Source organism: Rhinatrema bivittatum, chromosome 8, assembly GCF_901001135.1.
Source record: "Rhinatrema bivittatum chromosome 8, aRhiBiv1.1, whole genome shotgun sequence".
Classification (NCBI taxonomy): domain Eukaryota; kingdom Metazoa; phylum Chordata; class Amphibia; order Gymnophiona; family Rhinatrematidae; genus Rhinatrema; species Rhinatrema bivittatum.
In genome coordinates this window covers 203,784,218-203,805,301 of record NC_042622.1, presented here as the reverse complement: position 1 = coordinate 203,805,301, position 21,084 = coordinate 203,784,218, and the positions used below count along the sequence as shown (strand labels likewise).

At 48.0% G+C, this 21,084-nt stretch overlaps 1 protein-coding gene across 6 annotated transcripts in view; it reads right to left on the bottom strand.

Annotated features, from left to right (window-relative positions):
- LRWD1 (leucine rich repeats and WD repeat domain containing 1) overlaps window positions 1–21,084 on the bottom strand; it is a 71,771-nt gene that overhangs the window by 50,294 nt on the left and 393 nt on the right. For 2 of the 6 annotated variants that reach the window (XM_029612611.1, XM_029612616.1), the window contains exons 1-3: window positions 20,631–20,958; window positions 13,391–13,508; window positions 10,660–10,894 (exon numbers count right to left, since the gene is read on the bottom strand). In XM_029612611.1, the coding sequence (XP_029468471.1) occupies window positions 10,660–10,894; window positions 13,391–13,470 (315 nt within the window). In that variant the 5' untranslated portion in view covers window positions 13,471–13,508; window positions 20,631–20,958. The other 4 variants (XM_029612612.1, XM_029612613.1, XM_029612615.1 and 1 more) reach the window with 4 other exon arrangements.

The window sequence follows — 21,084 nt, the reverse complement described above, 5'->3', positions numbered from 1 at the left end:
AAGAGAAAGTCGACCTCCAATGTGGGGAACGGAGAAATGGGCGGCCGTATCTCATTGAGTAGAGGAACTCTGAGGATTTCCGTGAGGGGAAAAAAGGATCTAGACGTTTGGACGATCCTCAGGAAGCTTATGAATCTTGTTTTCCCCTGAAGATTTTATAAGCTGTTTCAAGTGTTCACTGAACAGAAGTTTACCCTTGAATGGGAGCGCGCCAAGCTATGACTTAGATGAGCGGACCGCTGCCCAATTTCGCAGCCGTAGGAGGCGTCTGGTCGAAACAGCCGATACCATGGATATGGTGAGGACTCTGAGGAGATTGCAGCCTCGAGACGCTCCGTCTGTTCAGCCTCTGCAGACGGAAGGTCTTGAGTGCTGAGTAGTTGTTGTACCCATCTAAGGCTTGCTCGCTACAAGAGGCTGCTACAGACAGCCGCTCGGACCCCCAATGCTAATACTTCAAAGATTCTTTTCAGGTGAACCTCAAACTTGCGATTCTGAAGATCTTTCAAGACGGCTGCACCCACAACCAGGATGGTAGTTCCTTTGGTAACAGCTGAAACCGAAGAGTCTGCCTTAGGAACCTTGAGCAGCTCTAGGCATTGGTCTGGTAGTGGATAAAGATTGTCCACTGCCCTGCCGACCCGCAAGCCAGAATCAGGCGACTCCCATTCTCTGAGAAGTAGCTGCATCAGCATGGGTGACATGGGAAGGTACATGGAGGCGCCCTGAGTGTCGCCAGGATAGGGTCCACGTTGCTGGATCCCAGGGGAGCCGTGGTTTCCTCTGGAGGTGATTCTATCCCTAGTTCAGATAAAACAAAGGGGATTAGGGGATCCAAATCCTCGCGCTGGAAGAAGCGTAGGACCCGTGAATCGTCCCCCTCGACCGGGGAATTCAGATTCACTGTATCCGCATTTGTGTCAGGGTCCGGAGGCTAAGAAGACGGACCCGGAAGGTTGAGGTCCTCTCCTGAACAGTCCAAACCCGATTAGTGCCCTGATTTGTCCCCTGAAGATCAGGGGTTTTGAGTGCTTGCGTGGCAGAAGCCCTCAAGATCTTCTTTGGTGAGGGTCTGGAAGAGTTTGATCCTGTTGCAAGCTAGCCACATAGGCCTTATGTAAGAAAAAGCACAAAAGAAAACTTGCATAACCACTGTACCGATTGTTCTCCTGTTGGTATCATTTTTCTTGTATACTTCCTGGTGCTTGTGGAAATGATGTCTTTGCAATAAAAATGATTTTGCAAAAAAAAAAAAAAGAAAAGCACAAAATCGGGGGTAAAATGCTGGGGAGTGTTCCTGAGCCCCGGAGGTGGTGGAACCTCCGGCTGAGGGTCAGGGACTGGCAGGGGAAGGTCCACAGGGCTCAAATCCGGAGGGGAATGATGAAAATCCGAATTCCTGCCCTCTTCCTGCAAAGGATCAGTCACGAGGACTGAATCTAAAATTGCCGCCATTCCCGCGGTCTGAAGGGACGGAGCCGGCTTGCCAGCGCGCTTTCCTGTTCTAATTCACGATGCCGATTTCCCCGGCACGGAAGAGAGTCTCTCCCCGCTGGGAAAACACATCGAGCAAATACCGTCGTGGGAGAGCCACGAGGTAGGCTCCCTGCAGGCTACACAGAATGCCTATCGCGGCATGGGAGCGAGGGGGGGGGGGGGGAGTGAAACAACGCCGCAAACAGAGAGGACTCCTGCAGTAGCTGGCTGGGAGCGGGACAATGAGGCAAAACCTCTTCAGACTGCTCCTTCCCCCGTGGGCTGCTATCCTTCTCTTTAGACAGCCTTAAAAATATCTTGCCTTTATTATTTTAAAATTTTGTATTTTTTTTTTTAAGTATACAAGGAGCAGAGGAATTTGTGACTTCTCTGCAAGTAAGGGACCCAAGGCATGGCACTTCTCAGGGGTCCAAGTGGGGGAGGGACTGGACCACCAGTATCACCCCTAGCCAGGCAGTGGGCCACCGGGAAAAAAAGGTCCTAGGCTGACAGAGTCAAGGGGAAGAATCCCTTTAGGTCCTAAAGAGCGAGCGCTAGGAGAGAGGGGGAGCTGAAAAACCCCTTCTCCAATCTTAAGAAAAAAGAACTTTTTTTTTTTTGTAAATACTTGCCCTAGACCGTTCGGCCATCCAGACCTCCTCACTGGAGGCAGATCGACGGGGCTCAAATCTGGTGGGGAATAAGAGAAAACGAAGTCCCCTCCTCCCTCAGGCAGCGAACTTGGTGCGGGCTCTGGGGAACAAAATGGCCACCGTTCCTGCAGTGTGGTGAGACGGGGCCTGCCTGCAGGAGCGACTGCTAGAACACGATCAGGACGCCTGCCGCCCCAATGCCAAAGAGGAACCCTCCCCGCCGGGTAAGCACACTGAACATGGGAGAGACGGGAAGCAGGCTCCCCGCAGGTAATGCAAAAACAGAGAACTAGGCATTGGAGCGAGCGGAGGGGTGGGCGGGAACTGTCGGTGGAGACAGAACAAACCTCCTGCGTCTGGCTGAGAGCGGGAGAAAAAGTAAAACTTCTTACAAAACCGCTCCGTCCCCCTAGTCCGGTTTTCCTTCATGCTTCTTTTTCTTTTTTACTTTATTTGTAGCAAACACAGAGGAGTGTGACTTCTCTATGTAAGTGGACCCGAGGCATTAACCATCTCAGGGGTCTTCAACGGGGAAGGGATTGGACCACCAATATCGCCCCAAAGCCACGCAGCGGGTCACCAGGAAAGAAATACTAGGCTGAAATAATTCAAGGGGAAAAACCCCTCCTAGGATTTAAAATTGCCTCAGGGAGGTGTATAAGAGTGAACACTGAGGAAGAAAGGCAGCTCACGGCCACCTTCCCCCTGAAATGGTAAATTAGAATTTCCAAATAAATGTAGTACTTGCTTGATCCAGAAAGGAAAGATGAGGGAAAGAAACATCCTCAAAGATAGGAATATATGAAAAAAAAAAAGGAAAATTGGTTCTTACCTGCTAATTTTCGTTCCTGTAGTACCATGGATCAGTCCAGACCCTGGGTTATGTCACCAATCCAGCACAGGAAGGCAGAGAAACATTCTACTGACTCTGACGTATACCCTGGGGTGCCACCTGCAGTCCATCAGTATTGAACGATATCAAAGCAGAAATCTAACCAATAAAAATTAACTGGCTACCTAAACGCTATAACATACTTCCAAACTCACAAATCCTAAATGGAAGCAGAATCCCAAAGAACCGTGGGAATAAACAAGCAAACATTAAGCAAGTAGAGAGCATGAAAAGCAGTTTATACACCAAAACAGTGAACGAGCGGACTCTCCGAAGAAAAAAATAATTGCTATAATGAGACTTAAAAAGGGCGAGCCTCTGGACTGATCCATGGTACTACAGGAACAAAAATTAGCAGGTAAGAACCAATTTTCCTTTCCCTGTACGTACCTGGATCAGTCCAGACCCTGGGATGAACCAGAGCTGTTTTACTTGGGGTGGGACCCAGAGAGTCCCGCTCGGAGAACACTCTCTCCGAAGGCTGCCGAACTCGGAGCCTGGACATCAAAACGGTAATGACGAGCAAGTCGCTGCCTTACAAATCTCCGGAGGAGAAACTAGTTGACACTCCGCCCATGACGGAGCTTGCGACCTAGTGGAATGAGCCCTCAATCCTTCCGGAAGATCTCGACGAGCCAGAAGATAAGCTGACCGTATGGTCTCTTTTAACCAGCGAGCAATCGTAGCCTTGGAACCATTATGACCCTTACGAGGACCATTCCACAGAACAAACAAATGATCAGACAATCGAAAACTGTTGGTAACTTCAAGATAATGCAACAGTACACGTCGCACATCCAGTTTCTTGAGATCCTTAGAGGAAGGATCCGTACAATCTAAACACGGAAAAGCTGGAAACTCTACCAACTGATTTAAATGAAAAGAAGAAACAACCTTGAGTAAAAAAGAAGGCACAGTACGTAATGAAACTCCCGTATCTGAAATTCTAAAAAAGGGCTCTCTGCAGGACAAGGCCTGTAACTCCGAAATTCTACAAACTGAGGAAATGGCCACAAGGAAAACCACCTTCAACGTAAGAACATAAGAAAATGCCATACTGGGTCAGACCAAGGGTCCATCAAGCCCAGCATCCTGTTTCCAACAGTTGCCAATCTAGGCCGTAAGAACCTGGCAAGTACCCAAAAACTAAGTCTATTCCATGTAACCATTGCTCATGGCAGTGGCTATTCTCTAAGTGAACTTAATAGCAGGTAATGGACTTCTCCTCCAAGAACTTATCCAATCCTTTTTTAAACACAGCTACACTAACTGCACTAACCTCATCCTCTGGCAACAAATTCCAGAGCTTAATTGTGCGTTGAGTAAAAAAGAACTTTCTCCGATTAGTTTTAAATGTGCCCCATGCTAACTTCATGGAGTGCCCCCTAGTCTTTCTACTATCCGAAAGAGTAAATAACCGATTCACATCTACCCGTTCTAGACCTCTCATAATTTTAAGCATCTCTATCATATCCCCCCTCAGCCGTCTCCTCGCCAAGCTGAAAAGTCCTAAACTCTTTAGTCTTTCCTCATAGGGGAGCTGTTCCATTCCCCTTATCATTTTGGTAGCCCTTCTCTGTACCTTCTCCATCACAATTATATCTTTTTTGAGATGCGGCGACCAGAATTGTACACAGTATTCAAAGTGCGGTCTCACCATGGAGCGATAGAGGCATTATGACATTTTCCGTTTTATTCACCATTCCCTTTCTAATAATTCCCAACATTCTGTTTGCTTTTTTGACTGCCGCAGCACACTGAACCGACGATTTCAATGTGTTATCCACTATGATGCCTAGATCTCTTTCTTGGGTTATAGCACCTAATATGGAACCCAACATTGTGTAATTATAGCATGGGTTATTTTTCCCTATATGCATCACCTTGCACTTATCCACATTAAATTTCATCTGCCATTTGGATGCCCAATTTTCCAGTCTCACAAGGTCTTCCTGCAATTTATCACAATCTGCTTGTGATTTAACTACTCTGAACAATTTTGTGTCATCTGCAAATCTGATTATCTCACTCGTCGTATTTCTTTCCAGATCATTTATAAATATATTGAAAAGTAAGGGTCCCAATACAGATCCCTGAGGCACTCCACTGTCCACTCCCTTCCACTGAGAAAATTGCCCATTTAATCCTACTCTGTTTCCTGTCTTTTAGCCAGTTTGCAATCCACAAAGGGACATCGCCACCTATCTCATGACTTTTTACTTTTCCTAGAAGCCTCTCATGAGGAACTTTGTCAAACACCTTCTGAAAATCCAAGTATACTACATCTACCGGTTCACCTTTATCCACATGTTTATTAACTCCTTCAAAAAAGTGAAGCAGATTTGTGAGGCAAGACTTGCCCTGGGTAAAGCCATGCTGACTTTGTTCCATTAAACCATGTCTTTCTATATGTTCTGTGATTTTGATGTTTAGAACACTTTCCACTATTTTTCCTGGCACTGAAGTCAGGCTAACTGGTCTGTAGTTTCCCGGATCACCCCAGGAGCCCTTTTTAAATATTGGGGTTACATTTGCTATCCTCCAGTCTTCAGGTACAATGGATGATTTTAATGATAGGTTACAAATTTTTACTAATAGGTCTGAAATTTCATTTTTTAGTTCCTTCAGAACCCTGGGGTGTATACCATCCGGTCCAGGTGATTTACTACTCTTCAGTTTGTCAATCAGGCCTACCACATCTTCTAGGTTCACCGTGATTTGATTCAGTCCATCTGAATCATTACCCATGAAAACCTTCTCCATTACGGGTACCTCCCCAACATCCTCTTCAGTAAACACCGAAGCAAAGAAATCATTTAATCTTTCTGCGATGGCCTTATCTTCTCTAAGGGGCGGATTTTAAGAGCCCTGCTCGCCTAAATCCGCCTAAATCCGGGCGGATTTAGGCGAGCAGGGCCCTGCGCGCCGGTGCGCCTATTTTACATAGGCCTACCGGCGCGCGCAGAGCCCAGGGACTCGCGTAAGTCCCGGGGTTTTCAGAGGGGGGCGTGTCGGAGGGTGGGCCCGATCCGCGCGGCGTTTTCGGGGCGTTTCGGGGGCGGGCCCGGGGGCGTGGTTACGGCCCGGGGGCGTGGCCGCGCCCTCCAGACCTGCCCCCAGGTTGCGTCCCGGCGCGCTAGCGGCCCGCTGGCGCACGGGGATTTACGTCTCCCTCCGGGAGGCGTAAATCCCCCGATAAAGGTAAGGGGGGGGTTTAGTCAGGGCCGGGCGGGTGGGTTAGGTAGGGGAAGGTGAGGGGAGGGCAAAAGAAAGTTCCCTCCGAGGCCGCTCCGATTTCGGAGCGGCCTCGGAGGGAACGGAGGTAGGCTGCGCGGTTACATTGGCCTCCCTCCAGTCTTCAGGTACAATGGATGATTTTAATGATAGGTTACAAATTTTAACTAATAGGTCAGAAATTTCATTTTTTAGTTCCTTCAGAACCCTAGGATGCATACCATCCGGTCCAGGTGACTTGCTACTCTTTAGTTTGTCAATCTGGCCTACTACATCTTCCAGGTTGACAGTGATTTTGTTCAGTTCGTCTGACTCATCACCCCTGAAAACCAACTCCGGAACTGGTATCTCCCCAACATCCTCATTAGTAAACACAGAAGCAAGAATTCATTTAGTCTTTCTGCAATGGCCGTATCTTCCATAAGAGCCCCTTTAACCCCTCGGTCATCTAATGGTCCCACCGACTCCCTCACAGGTTTCTTGCTTTGGATATATTTTTAAAAGTTTTTATTATGAGTTTTTGCCTCTATGGCCAACTTCATTTCAAATTCTCTCTTCGCTTGTTTTATCAATGTTTTACCCTTAACTTGACAATGCTTATGTTTTATCCTATTTTCTTCAGATGGATCCTTCTTCCAATTTTTGAAGGATGATTTTTTGGCTAAAATATCCTCTTTCACCTCACCTTTTAACCATGACGGTAATCGTTTTGCCTTCCTTCCACCTTTCTTAATGCGTGGAATACATATGGACTGTGCCTCTAGGATTGTTTTTTTAAACAATGTCCAAGCCTGTTGAACACTTTTAACCTTTGCAGCTGCACCTTTCAGTTTTTTTCTGACTATTTTCCTCATTTTATCAAAGTTTCCCTTTTGAAAGTTTAGTGTTAGAGCTGCAGATTTACTTATTGTCCCCCTTCCAGTTATTAGTTTAAATTTGATCATGTTATGATCACTGTTGCCAAGTGGCCCCACCACCATTACACCTCTCTCACCAAATCCTGTGTTCCACTAAGAATTAAATCTAAAATAGCTCCCTCTCTTATTTTTATTTATTTAAAATATTTTCTATACCGTCATTTAGTACTGCACCATCACAACGGTTTACAGGGCGGCACGCGTATATGTATTTGATTAAATTCTTACTAACAAAGTGCCAAAACATTTACGGTAACAATTTCATAATCTAAGGTATATAATGTGAGATCTGGATCTTGTCTTTTATACGATTAATAGGAAATCATACAATATTTGAACTTTAAACTGCATGTTTCTTAAATTATTCTATAATGATGGATATACAATTATGCTAATAGGGTGACTTGTTGGTTCCTGAACCAATTGTTCCATGAAACAATCATTTATTACATCCAAGAACTTTATATCTCTAGCAAGTCCTGATGTTACATTTACCCAGTCAATATTGGGGTAATTGAAATCTCCCATTATTATTGCACTGCCAAATTGGTTTGCTTCCCTGATTTCTCTTAGCATTTCATCATCTGTCTGACCATTTTGTCCAGGTGGACGGTAGTATACTCCTATCACTGTACTGTTACCCAACACATGGGATTTCTACCCATATAGATTCTACTGAGCATTTAGTCTCTTGTATGATCTTTAGCCTGTTGGACTCTATACCCTCCCGAACATAAAGTGCCACACCCCCACCAAGTTGATCCTCCCTATCATTGCGATATAATTTGTACCCTGATATAGCACTGTCCCATTGGTTTTCCTCCTTCCACCAAGTCTCTGTGATGCCAATTATGTCAATCTCTTTATTTGCTGCTATACACTCTAACTCTCCCATCTTACTTCTTAGACTTCTGGCATTGGCATACAGACATTTCAAAGTGTGTTTTTTGTTTGTTTTAACAACCTGATTTTCAGTTGTTTGGGATAATTCGGAAATCATTAGTTTTGGTGATTTTTTACATATAGGCATATGAACTATGTTTGCTTTTAATGGAACCTCTCTGTTGGGATGCCCTAGCTCTCCTGTTTCATTAGTATCCTTCAAGGATACATTTCTTCGAACCATGCAGTGCTGAGTGACTGTTGGCTTTCCCCCTTGTTCTAGTTTAAAAGCTGCTCTATCTCCTTTTTGAAAGTTAGTGCCAGCAGCTTGGTTCCACTCTGGTTAAGGTGGAGCCCATCCTTTCGGAAAAGTCTCCCCTTTCCCCAAATGTTTCCCCAGTTCCTTACAAAGATGAATCCCTCTTCCCTGCACCATCATCTCATCCACGCATTGAAACTCTGGAGCTCTGCCTGCCTCTGGGGTCCTGTATGTGGAACAGGAAGCATTTCAGAGAATGCCACCCTGGAGGTTCTGGATTTTAGCTTCCTACCCAATATCCTAAATTTGGCTTCCAGAACCTCTCTCCCACACTTTCCTATGTCGTTGGTGCCCACATGTACCACGACTGCCGGCTCCTCCCCAGCACTGTCTATAATCCTATCTAGGTGGCGCGTGAGGTCTACCACCTTCGCACCAGACAGGCAAGTTACCAGGCGGTCCTCACGTCCACCAGCCACCCTGCTATCTGCATTTCTAATAATTGAATCGCCAACTATGATGGCAGGCCTAACCCTTCCCTCCTGGGCAGTAGCCCTGGGAGACTTGTCTTCGGTGCGAGAGGACAATACATCACCTCCAGGTCCTTGCTACAGGATCACTTCCTGCTACACCAGGGTGATGTTCTCCTACTGGGAGACCTTTCTGATCCAAGGCAGCACTAGGGCTGCCAGACTGGATTTGGGACTTGGCTACTATGTCCCTGAAGGTCTCATCAATGTACCTCTCTGTCTCCCTCAGCTCCTCCAAGTCTGCTACTCTAGCCTCCAGAGATCGAACTCGTTCCCTGAGAGCCAGGAGCTCTTTGCACCGAGTGCACACATACAATCTCTCACCAGCGGGTAAAAAATCATACATGTGACACTCAATGCAAAAGACTGGAAAGCCTCCCTCTTGTTGCTGGACTGCTGCCTTCATCTTAGTTTTATTGAGTTCCTAGTTAAGTTTAAGATACTAAGAGAGTTGGAATGAGAGTAGTTTAAATTTACAGGTGAATTTACTAATTAATCAGCTAGTGTCCTACAAGGGGATGATTAAACTTTCAGTAAGGGCTGGTACAATAGTATGATTTAGATAAGACCCTGATTGATTTTTGATGAAAAACTGACTCGTGCCTAAAAATCAAGGGTTGAGTGGGTGGGTAAGTACAGTGCGCTCCGTCGGAGCGCACTGTACTGTATCGGCCTGAGAGTCAGTAGAATGTTTCTCTGCCTCCCTCTGCTGGATTGGTGACATAACCCAGGGTCTGGACTGATCCAGGTACGTACAGGGAATGGAAACTGCAGGTTCTGCCACCTTCATCTGCTAGAGACAGAGAAATACTGAAGGGACGCAGTGTGAGCACCATCCTGATACAGGATACCATTTGCGTTTTTCTCTGTCTCCATCTGTTGAAAAGGAGGCTCAACCCACTGTCTGGACTGATCCAGGTTTGTACAGGGAACAGCAATTTTTGCACCAGGTGGGAGAGCTTGGCAGTCATTTGTAGAAGAGATGCAGGAACCATCTTCAGGGCTTCCCAAAACAGGTGGGTTTTCAGGATACCCAGAATGAATATACATAAATCTGTATGCATTGGAAATCCAGCGTATGCAAATTTATCTGCTGTATCTTCATTGTGGAGATCTTGAAAATCTGACTGGATGTGGGGATCCCAGCCCAGGTTTGAGTGGTCCTGGAGTCCCTGCTACAAAAGAACTTTGCCAATTAATTCATGTTTTTCCACACTTGTAAGAAAATCCTTTAATGAGTAAATATTTGCAGATCTGATTTAAATATAGCCATGGGTGCCACTGTCCAATGTTTCTGATTTGTGGCCTTCTCTTTCTATGAATTGGAATCTGAATTTCTATCAGCTAAATGGCAGGGTTGAGGAAAGAGGATGGTGGATTCTGTAGGTATGGTGGGCATGACAGCTCGAGACATTAGTATAGGTGAGGTTTAAAAAAGGTTTGGACAAGCTTCTGGAGGACAGGTCCATTATAAATATTAGCCTGGCAGGCTCGGGGAAAGCCACCTTTCATGGTTGGGGGTGAACGTTAGGAACTGTTGGGTACCTCTTCTAGAGATTTGGATTACCCGCTGTCGGAAGCAGGATGCTGGGCTTGAAGAATTGTTGATCTGACTCAGCATGACATTTCTTATATTCTTATTAGCAGAACAGACTGGGAAAGGGGCGGAAAGGCTGGCAAATCCTAACTAAATAATTAATAATGAACAACAAATTCAGCAGAAGGCAACGACAGAGAACAAACACCGAGGCAGTGAAAAGAAATGTTTATAACAGTTCCTCTGGATGTGGCTGCTGCTTCGTAGATGCTCACTCACCGTCAGGTATAGATTGTCTTCGTAGGTCAACTGCTCCAGACAGGGAAACTGCCGCAGTGATGTCACATCCTCCAGCTGGTTACTGGAGCAGTTCAGAACGCGCAGGCGAGGAAGCATTAGCCCACTGGGAACCTCAGAAAGGACATTATCAGAAAGATCCAATTCTTCCAGCTTTTCCAGCTGACTGAAGAGCTTGAGGTCTAGATCTTGAGCCCTTAGGTGCAGCTTGGACAGACTGAAAGCAAAATAAGCAAGAACAGAGACCTCAGTGCCATAAAATTCAAGACAGACAGAGCTGGCTGAAGATCTGTGAGAAAAAGTCTGGATCTCTTTAGCCAGTCAGTTCTGGGCTCCTGTCCTGTAGAGATTTATCTTTGTGCATAACTTTTTGCACACTTCAAAATGTTGCAGAATGTATACACAGATTTAACCAGTTTAAAAGGAGGCTGGGTTGGAGACATACCAGGGGTGGCCTCCAGAGTTTAGCTGGTTAGCACAATATTCAGTACTAACCAGCTAAATCTGGCTGGACAAATCTGAATACTGCAATAGCAGGCCTATATCTGTCTGGCTAACCCTTCATGAGCCCCTATACCAAAAAAGCCTCCTTCTCTCCCCCCAGTGGGCCTCCAATTTAAAAGTCCCCAAGTATGCTCCATGTCCCGTCCCCCCCCCCCCGCCCCTTTCCCAATGGCTACTGATAAAAAATAAATGCTCAATTCTGCTCCTCCACGTTTTCATTCTCTTCCTTCCCTACCTGCCAGAACACCTTCTCCCATCTCAAAAACATTCCCTTTTCTGCCAACCCTCATCCCCACCACCCAGAACCCCTCAGAGGTACTTTGGCCCGAGTCAGCAGGAGAACTCGCGCATCCCTCATTGCTCTATTTTGTTGCTTTTATCGGGTGCATTGGCAGGGAGGATGGGAAGTAGGAGAATCGGGGCACAGAAGGACAAAATTCATTGGGGTTTTTTTTATTGGGTGCCAGGAGGAAGAGAAGGGAGAGGACTGGGGCACAGGGTGAGGGGGTTTTATATCATGTGCCCACCAGAAAGTATGGGGGGGGGGGGGGGGAATTGGAGAATACTGGCTTTTTTTTTTCAATTTTTTTTCAAAGTGGATCTAGTTGGTTAGAGCTGATTTTCAGTGCTAACCAGCCAAGTTTGCTAAATATAGCCTGTCAACATTTGATTGGCTAGATTTAACCAGATATCAGCTGCACTTCTAGCTAGGTAAGCGTGGCTGAATATCTGGCTAGAGATAACCGGGAAAAGCTCCTCGGTTATCTTACCTGCTCAGCAGGGTTTTGGCAATTGATCCCTATGGATGCCAAGTAATTTACCTGGAATAGGGGGCTCCCTGTGCTTTTCCTTACATTACATTTCAGAGGGAAAGAAGCATAATTATACTGAATGATATGGTGGGGGAAAGGTGTTGGGTAATTCAGGGGAACAGCACAGGAGAACAGAATCTTTCAGGGGAGTTACATAGTAATACAGAACCTTTTGTCTCTAGACTGCCAATTCAGATTGATTCTAGATCGACAGTGACAAAAGATTTTGTAGCATAAAAGTCATTTTGTGGCATATGTGAAACAAGGTGGTTTAGCTCCCAGTTCACAACACAATGAAACCAGCATCACAATTAGCAGTGATCAGCTTCTTTAATTATTCATCTTTCCCTGATAAGTTTGTCCTATTTATTCAAATTCATCTGCCATTGTCTTTTTACATTAGTAATTTATGTGCAGGTTCCTGGTTTAGGACAAAACTAGGGACTTGCACATAATATCCAGAGCACATTTCACGTGCATTTCACAGACTAGGTACAAGATCCTCATTCATAAACTTATGAGAGCACAATGAGATGGAAGAGCCGGGTGCAGGTTCTTTACTCCATGTGGTACACGGCCGATGGGCTTGTTCGGTTTTTCAAACGTAGTTTGATAGAATTAAGTTTTTCCATTAAAAATATGAGTTGAAAGTAAAACTGCTGAGTTTGTGAACTTGTCATCTGTCACTTTATTGCATTCTATAATTTATTGTAAATATATATGTTGCCTTTAACATTACATCACCTTATGGAGAGAAGGAAAATGATTTTAAATCAGGCAGATTCAACAGGCTAACTGCCAAAGTCAACCAGTTAAATCTTTTGAAAATTGAACCCTTGCCAAAGCAGAAACATCATGGATTACTTATTTCAAGCATTTTATCTCGTTTAAGGGCAAACTGATGTCCTGTTCGACGTCCTGACATTCCTCTCTGCAACAGTAAAGGCAAAGAGAGCTCTCCCAGCATGCAGTGGAGCCTCCACCTCTTCAGTTTGCATCAAAAGATGAAATAGTCAGAATCAATAACTGGCACACAGTAATGCAATCCAAAGAAATGTTTACAGATTTGGCTGGGTATCTACAAGGAACAACCTGTATAGAAATCTTAATTTCTTGTTGTAACATCAGCCTTGATGTTTAGAAACAATCAATTTGCAGTTCCAGTACAACAATTAAGCTTTGGAATTTGTTGCCAGAAGATGTAATGAAGTGTAGTGTATCATTAAGGTAGATTGCAGAAATCCATTGCTTATCCCTGGGATAAGTAGCATGGAATCTATCTACTCCTTGGGATCCTGCCAGGTACTTGTGACCCACTGTTGGAATCAAGATACTGAGTTTGATGGACCTTTGGTCTGACCCAGTATGGCAAATCTGATGTTCTTATGTTTACATACTTCAATGTCTTCAGCTCTTGCAGATGGGTAGATTTTGGAAGTCCTCTTCCCAAGAGAAGCTTCATAGTAAGTTTTGTCATTTTGAGTTTTCTTGTGCTTTTCTAAACACCAAGCCCCTCTAAAGAAACAGAATCAGCAAGTTAAGAATATCATCTGAGCAGAAGTAATTTGATTTTTATATTCTGCTTTTTGACACTTCAAAGTGAATTACATTCAAGAAAGGAAAATTAGTTTCTTACCTGATAATTTTCGTTCCTGTAGTACCAAGGATCAGTCCAGGACACCTGGGTTGTGACTCCGCACCAGTAGATGGAGACAGACTAAAACTTGTGGGCGGAGCATATATGCCCCTGTGCCAGTCACAGCCCCTCAGTCATACGTAATGTCAAAGTAGAAAAGCCATAAGGCAACCATAGCTAACCATACAAACTTGCTATTTAAACGGAAAAAAATTCCAACACCCCTACAGGAACCAGACTCTCCAACCGGGAGAACGAATAAACAAGGGGTCAGCGCACTGAAAACAATAATGAGCGGACTCTCCGTTACTATAGCGCAGCACTGTGGGCGGGATCCTGGACTGATCCTTGGTACTACAGGAACGAAAATTATCAGGTAAGAAACTAATTTTCCTTTCCCTGTACGTACCAGGATCAGTCCAGGACACCTGGGATGTACCAGAGCTAACTTACCAAGGGTGGGAAGCAGAGAGTCCCGCTCGGAGTACCCTCTCTCCAAAACCCCAGCTTCAGGAGCTTGAACATCCAACCGGTAATGTTTAATGAAGGTATGCAACGACTTCCAGGTAGCCGCCCTGCAAATCTCTTGAGGCGACACCTGAGTAGATTCCGCCCAAGACGCAGCGTGAGACCGCGTCGAATGAGCCCGAAGACCCACCGGCGGCGATTTTCCGCACAGAATGTACGCGGAACCAATGGCTTCCTTGAGCCAACGGGCAATGGTTGTGCGGGACGCCACAGAACCTTTCTTTGGGCCCGAAGTCAACACAAACAGATGATCCGTCACCCGAAACGGGTTGGTAACCTCAAGATAGCGAAGAAGGGACCTCCGCACATCTAGCTTTCTCAAGTCTCTCGTTTTCGGGTCCGAAGACTCCCCAACCGCGAAAGCGGGGAGTTCAATCGATTGATTCAAATGGAAAGGCGACACGACCTTAGGAAGAAAGGAAGGAACCGTCCGCAAGGAAACCCCGGAGGAGGACGGAGGTGTTTAGCCCCCCGAAGAAAACGGGAGATATCCGGGTGAACAGCCAGAGAGACTCCCCGGACCTTACCTCGCAAACACCCAAGCGCCGCACCTTGAACCCGAAGGGAATTGCACACTAAGCCTTTGGCGAGCCCCGCCTGGAGAAACGCCAAAATATCGGAAATAGAAGCGGAAGTGGGATCCAGACCCCGCTCCACGCACCATTCCTCAAAGACGACCCAGACCCGAACATAAGCTAGGGATGTAGACTGCTTTCTGGATCTCAGCAACGTAGCAACGACCGCATCAGAGTAGCCTTTTCTTTTCAAGCGATACCTCTCAAAAGCCATGCCGCGAGACAGAAGTGATCCGCATCCTCCAAACAGACGGGGCCCTGCCGAAGAAGCCCCGCGAACCCCTGAAGTCGAAGGGGTGCAGCCACCGACAACTGGACTAAGTCCGCAAACCAGGGATGGCGCGGCCACTCCGGCGCCACCATGATCACGTTGGACCGGTGCAATTCTATGCGCCGCAGAATCTTGCCGATCATGGGCCACGGTGGGAACACATACAGAAGCACTCCCGCCGCCCAGGGAAGCACCAACGCATCGACTCCCTCTGCGCCCCTTTCGCGACGTCGACTGTAAAATCTCGGAGCCTTTGCGTTGTGCCACGTGGCCATCAGATCCATGTGGGGCGTTCCCCAAGTCTTGCAGATGAAGAGAAACGCCTCGTCCGCCAGCTCCCACTCTCCGGGATCCAGGCGGTGACGGCTGAGAAAATCCGCCTGTACGTTGTCGACTCCTGCGATGTGGGACGCAGCGAGATGGCTGAGATGCCGCTCTGCCCAGAGCATCAAGAGCCGCGCCTCCTCCGCCACTAGAGGACTTCTTGTCCCGCCCTGGCGATTGATGTAAGCCACGGTGGTAGCGTTGTCCGACAATACCCGGACCGCCCGTCCGCGTACTAGGGGTAGAAAGGCATGCAGCGCCAGAAGGACCGCTCTGGTCTCCAGCCGGTTGATAGACCACCGGGTCTGCGACTCTGACCACAGACCCTGAACCGACTTCCCTTGGCCCACTGCCCCCCAGCCGGAAAGACTGGCATCCGTGGACACCACCGTCCAGTCGGGCACCATAAGGGACACGCCACAGGAGAGATGTGTGGAATCCAGCCACCAGCTCAGGCTGGATCGCGCCTTCCCCTCGAGAGGTAGAGGTAGATAGAACTCCTCTGAAACTGGTTTCCAGCAGGAAAGCAATGAGGACTGCAGCGGCCGTAGATGAGCGAACGCCCAAGGGACTAACGCCAGCGTGGATGCCATAGATCCCAGAACCGTCAGGTAATCGCAGACTCGTGGCCGGTGTAGCGACAGAAGACGTAGTACCTGAGACTGCAGTTTGCATATTCGTTCCTGAGAGAGAATCACCTTGCCTCGTTTCGTGTCGAAAAGGGCTCCAAGATACTCCAAGGACTGAGAAGGTTCGAGATGACTCTTGTTGTAGTTGACCACCCAGCCCAGGGACTGCAAGAGCTGTAACACCCTGGCCACCGCCTGCCGACACAGACTCTGAGACTTCGCCCGGATCAGCCAATCGTCGAGGTAAGGGTGAACCAGCAGGCCTTCCCGTCGCAACTGCGCCGCTACGACCACCATCACTTTCGTGAATGTCAGAGGCGCTGTTGCCAGGCCGAACGGGAGCGCCCGGAACTGGAAGTGCCTGCCCAGAATGCAAAACCGCAGGAACTGCTGATACGCTGGATGGATGCCCACATGAAGGTTTGCTTCTGTGAGATCTAGGGACGCCAGGAATTCGCCGGGGCGCACTGACGCGATCACGGAACGAATGGTTTCCATCTTGAAATGAGGGACCCGAAGGCATCTGTTGACTCCCTTCAGATCCAGAATGGGGCGGAAAGAGCCGTCTTTCTTGGGGACTATGAAGTAAATGGAGTAACGGCCCTTGCCGTACTGATCGGCCGGAACCGGAGAGATGGCTCCCAAGCTTTCTAGTCTTTGGATGGTGTCTAGCACCGCCGCCTTCTTCTTGGGATCCTTGCAGGGTGAGACCAGAAATTTGTCCGCTGGGATGCGAGCAAAATCTAACTCGTAGCCGTGTCTTATCACGTCGAGGACCCACTGATCCGACGTCATGCTGGCCCATTCCTCGAGGAAGGAGAGACGCGCCCCCACGTTTGGAACAACGTGCCGAGGACGCGAGGAGGGATGGGCCGGCCGAACTTCATTGTGAAGGCTTGGACCCCGCACCAGACGGAGCCCCTCCTTGCCGGCCAAAACGTTTGCCCCGAAAGGACTGCTGCCACTGAACGTTCCGCGAGGACGACGGTCTATACGTGGGTCCAGAGGATCTTTGCGGTCTGGACTTCCTGGGCCCCCGGAACCGGGCTCTTCCTGAGAAGGAAGATCGCGGCCGGGCCCTATCCTCCGGCAGCTTAAACGCTCGATTCTCACCCAGGGAAACCATCAAATCATCTAACTCCTTGCCGAATAGCAATTTCCCCTTAAATGGCAATGCCCCGAGGTGAGCCTTGGAAGAGCCATCCGCTGCCCAGTTGCGCAGCCAAAGAAGACGCCGCGCCGACACCGCTGCCACCATGGAGCGAGCTGAGGTGCGCAAAAGATCATGGAGAGCATCAGCCCCATAGGCAATGGCCGCCTCCAACCTGTCTGCTTGAGAAGCCTCCTCTGCAGAGAGATCCGCATTCGCCTGAAGGACTTGAGCCCAGCGCAGACTAGCCCGCATAGCAAAATTCATGCAAATGGCGGCCCGCACTCCTAGGGCAGAAACCTCGAAAATCTTTTTGAGTTGAACCTCCAACTTCCGGTCTTGAATATCCCGGAGGGCTGTTGCTCCCGTGACCGGGATGGTAGACCTCTTCGTGACAGCGGACACCGCCGAATCCACCTTTGGAAGCCGGAGGAGCTCCAGCGCGTCCTCCGGCAAAGGGTAAAGCTTGTCCATGGCTTTGCTGACCTTCAGACCCAACTCCTGAGTATCCCATTCCTTGAAGAGGATATCCGTGGCCGAAAAATGAAAAGGAAAAGCGACCGCCGGCCCTGTGAGCCCGAGCAGAACGGGATCCATATTTGCCTCCTGACGGACCACCACCGGAGGGGCTTCAATCCCCAACTCCTGGAGAATGGCCGGGATAAGCGGCGACAGTTCCTCCCTACGGAACAAACGCACCACCTTGGGGTCATCCCCATCGACGGCCTGTGCTCCTTTCCCTGTACTGGGCTGCGCGGAGCCATCTGACGCTGCCGTCCCGGCCCGGGCTCCTCAGAGGCCTCCGTGTCCGCCCCAGCGGATTCTTCGGACTCCGAGTCCTGCGGCACCCCTCGCGGAAGCCGCTTGCTCCGGTCCGCGCCCTGGGCGACCTTCGCCGCCCTCCTGGCCGGCTTCTTCTTCGGCGGGGACCGGTGGACGCGCGCGAGGCGTCCCCCCGGCTGTGCTTACTTCGCCTATATCGGAGCACCTTGCGCAGCAAAAGCACCAAAACCTCTGAGAACTCGCCTGAATCCGAGGAATCGTTTTCCGAAGTCCCCCGGGACCGGGGCCCCTCCGAGGGGCCCTCCCCCGCCGCACCCCGCTGCGGGGATAGCTCAGGGGGCAAGACCGAGGCCCCCCACCGTCTCGCGCGAGACAAGATGGCCACCACTCCCGCAGAAATCGGGAAAGGATCAGAAGGCCTGTCAGGGGCTCCCCCCACCTGCGACGGCGATCGTGCCACCCGGGAACGGGCCCCCCGAGGTGCCCCCGATGATCCCTCGTCTCCCGGGACGCAGTCCGAGTAAAGGCCGTCCCGGGAGAGACGCGCGCGCGCCGAGCCGCAGGCCCTGCACTGCGAGCCGCGCGGCATGGCTGAAACCGCGGGAAAGAAAAGTACACGCCGAAAAACAATGAGGGACGCTGAAAAAAATTAGAAAATCACCGCGGCAGACAACGGCAACCTCCCCCCTGCCGACGATGCCCCCCCCTTGAGCGGAACGGAGCGCAACGCCAGGAAACGGAGAGCAGACAGAAAATAAAAATAAAACACTGTTTTTTGTTTTTTTTTTTTTTTTTTACAGAAAAAAACGCTGTCCCTGGTACTGAAAAGCCCTATGTCCTGCAGGGGTGAGTGAACCGGGCTCCCCGGTGTCACCCCTGACGCTGCTACTAGACCAGCCAGGTCCTCGACCCTAGCAGCGGCCTCAACCTGGGGAGGGTAGTCCCCTCAGGACCTCTCAACTCCCCAGGGAGGCAGGGCAACCGGGACTAAACTAAACAATTAAACAAACCTCAATTTGCAGAAAAAAACCCAAATAGGCCTAATAGAAAATAAAAGCCAAAAGCGAACCTGACAACAAAAGCAGAATCAGGCCCGACAGGGCTGTGACCAGACCTGCACCACCTACTGGAGACAGAGTAAGACTGAGGGGCTGTGACTGGCACAGGGGCATATATGCTCCGCCCACAAGTTTTAGTCTGTCTCCATCTACTGGTGCGGAGTCACAACCCAGGTGTCCTGGACTGATCCTGGTACGTACAGGGAACTGTAGATAGTTTATTTCCTTATCCCCAGTGGGCTTACAATCTAAAGGAGCTGATGCAATAATGTGCACACATGTCTACACACTAGTACCTGATACAATGAGATTAATACATCCAAAATACACATCCAAACAACTGCATAGCTGATAGCGCTCATCACATGTAAATTCTATGCAGATGAGACTATTAGCTATTACCCCTGATGCAGAAAATCAATGGGCACCCAATGCATACTTTTTAAAGCGACAAATTTAAATCCAGCCTCAGAGCTGGCATTAAGTCAATCTGTGAGTCAGGGGCTCATGATAAATTAAAAATTACTGTCCTCTGTGCTTCCTCCTATCATTGCAACATTTAAATCTACTGGTTGTGGTGCTTAAAACTAAAGGTATAATGTAATGGCTTGATGTAAAAAAAATTTCTGGATGCACACTGTACACTCACAGTATACATGCACAACAGCAAGAGGTGAAATCAGCCTGAAATGGACACGTGGGTGACCGATGCATTTAAGCACTAGGGATGCACAATTTTTCCCTAGTGTTTCCTTTTAAATGCAGCACCTCATTTTAACATTGTATTGGGTGCCCAGAGGATGCAGCTGTGTGCGTTAGGAAAACAGGCACTCAATACAAGTACCTGTTTTAATGCGTGTCTTATTGCATTGGCCCCTCTGTTTATATCTGAGGCCCAAGGTCACAAGGAGTTGGTTTCTCTGGCTTTTAGCCCACTGCTCTAACCACTAGACTACTTATCCACTCTCTAAAAAATAGTTTTTTGTACCACCAATTTACTGTAAACCAGAAATGTTTTCAATTCCCCACTGAAATCTGAGCAGGTTCTTAATTTAGAAGCACAAATTATGACTGCAGATAAGCATTGTAAAGCCCATCTGGTCTGCCCAATTTTATTCCTACAGTACAGTATCATAGCCCACAGCTGATATCTGGCTTTCACTTCACTTTTTCACAAAAAGGAGTTTTGTGCTTATCCTGAGCTTTCTTTAATTCTGTCACTGTTTCTATCTCCACCACCTCCCCTGCTCAGCCGTTCCATGCATCCATTACCCTTTCTGTGAAGAAATATTTCCTGATTCTGCTCCTAAGTTTCATACCATAACCTATTTTAGAGCAATGGTTACAAAACCTGTCCTGGAGAACCCTCACCTAGTTGCATTTTCAGGATATCCACAATGAATACGATACATGTATATGCACTATCCCCATAGCATGCAAGTTTATCTCAGGCACATCCTAAAGTCCCATGTCTCCTCTAGGATACACGTATTTGGCTCTGGAAACAAATGTCAGCTATTTCCAGAATCCCTTTAAGGAAAAGAGATCTCCAATAAGAACAGTAGCACACTTTCAGGATTTAGGGATGGGCTGGCGATTTTCAGGAAGTTACTGGATATTTTGTTGATTTTCCTGGAGACAAGATACTTAAGCTAAAATCCCTGATACTAATAACATTATCACCTGATCCAGGTCAGCTCAAACGGGTTGATCCAGTTTCGGTTTTATTCCATGGCATCCATGGATTTGTAGTTCCAATCGCTCTAGGAAAGACAGGATTACCAATCCATAGATAAAGTGGAGCTGTCGGGATCGATCTAGGTTAGGAAGTAACGCTAGTTACTAAATATACAAAAGACTCCAGCAACCGGAGACTTGGAGAACCTCCTAAGGGCCCTGCAAAATACAGCCAACACCTTCACGTTTCTGCTTGCATTCACACTATCACTTTCCCCGAGGAAAGAACGCAAAGTACACAATAGGGAACCAACTAAAAAGCATCAAGCACCCACCCCACCTTCCAATCTCCCGCCACATAGGCTTCACTTCCGCCTCATCCTGACCCTTCACCTCTCACCCCATTCGTCACGGGAAGTCCCGCCTTCTATTATATTCTAATTACACTGTTTATGTCATC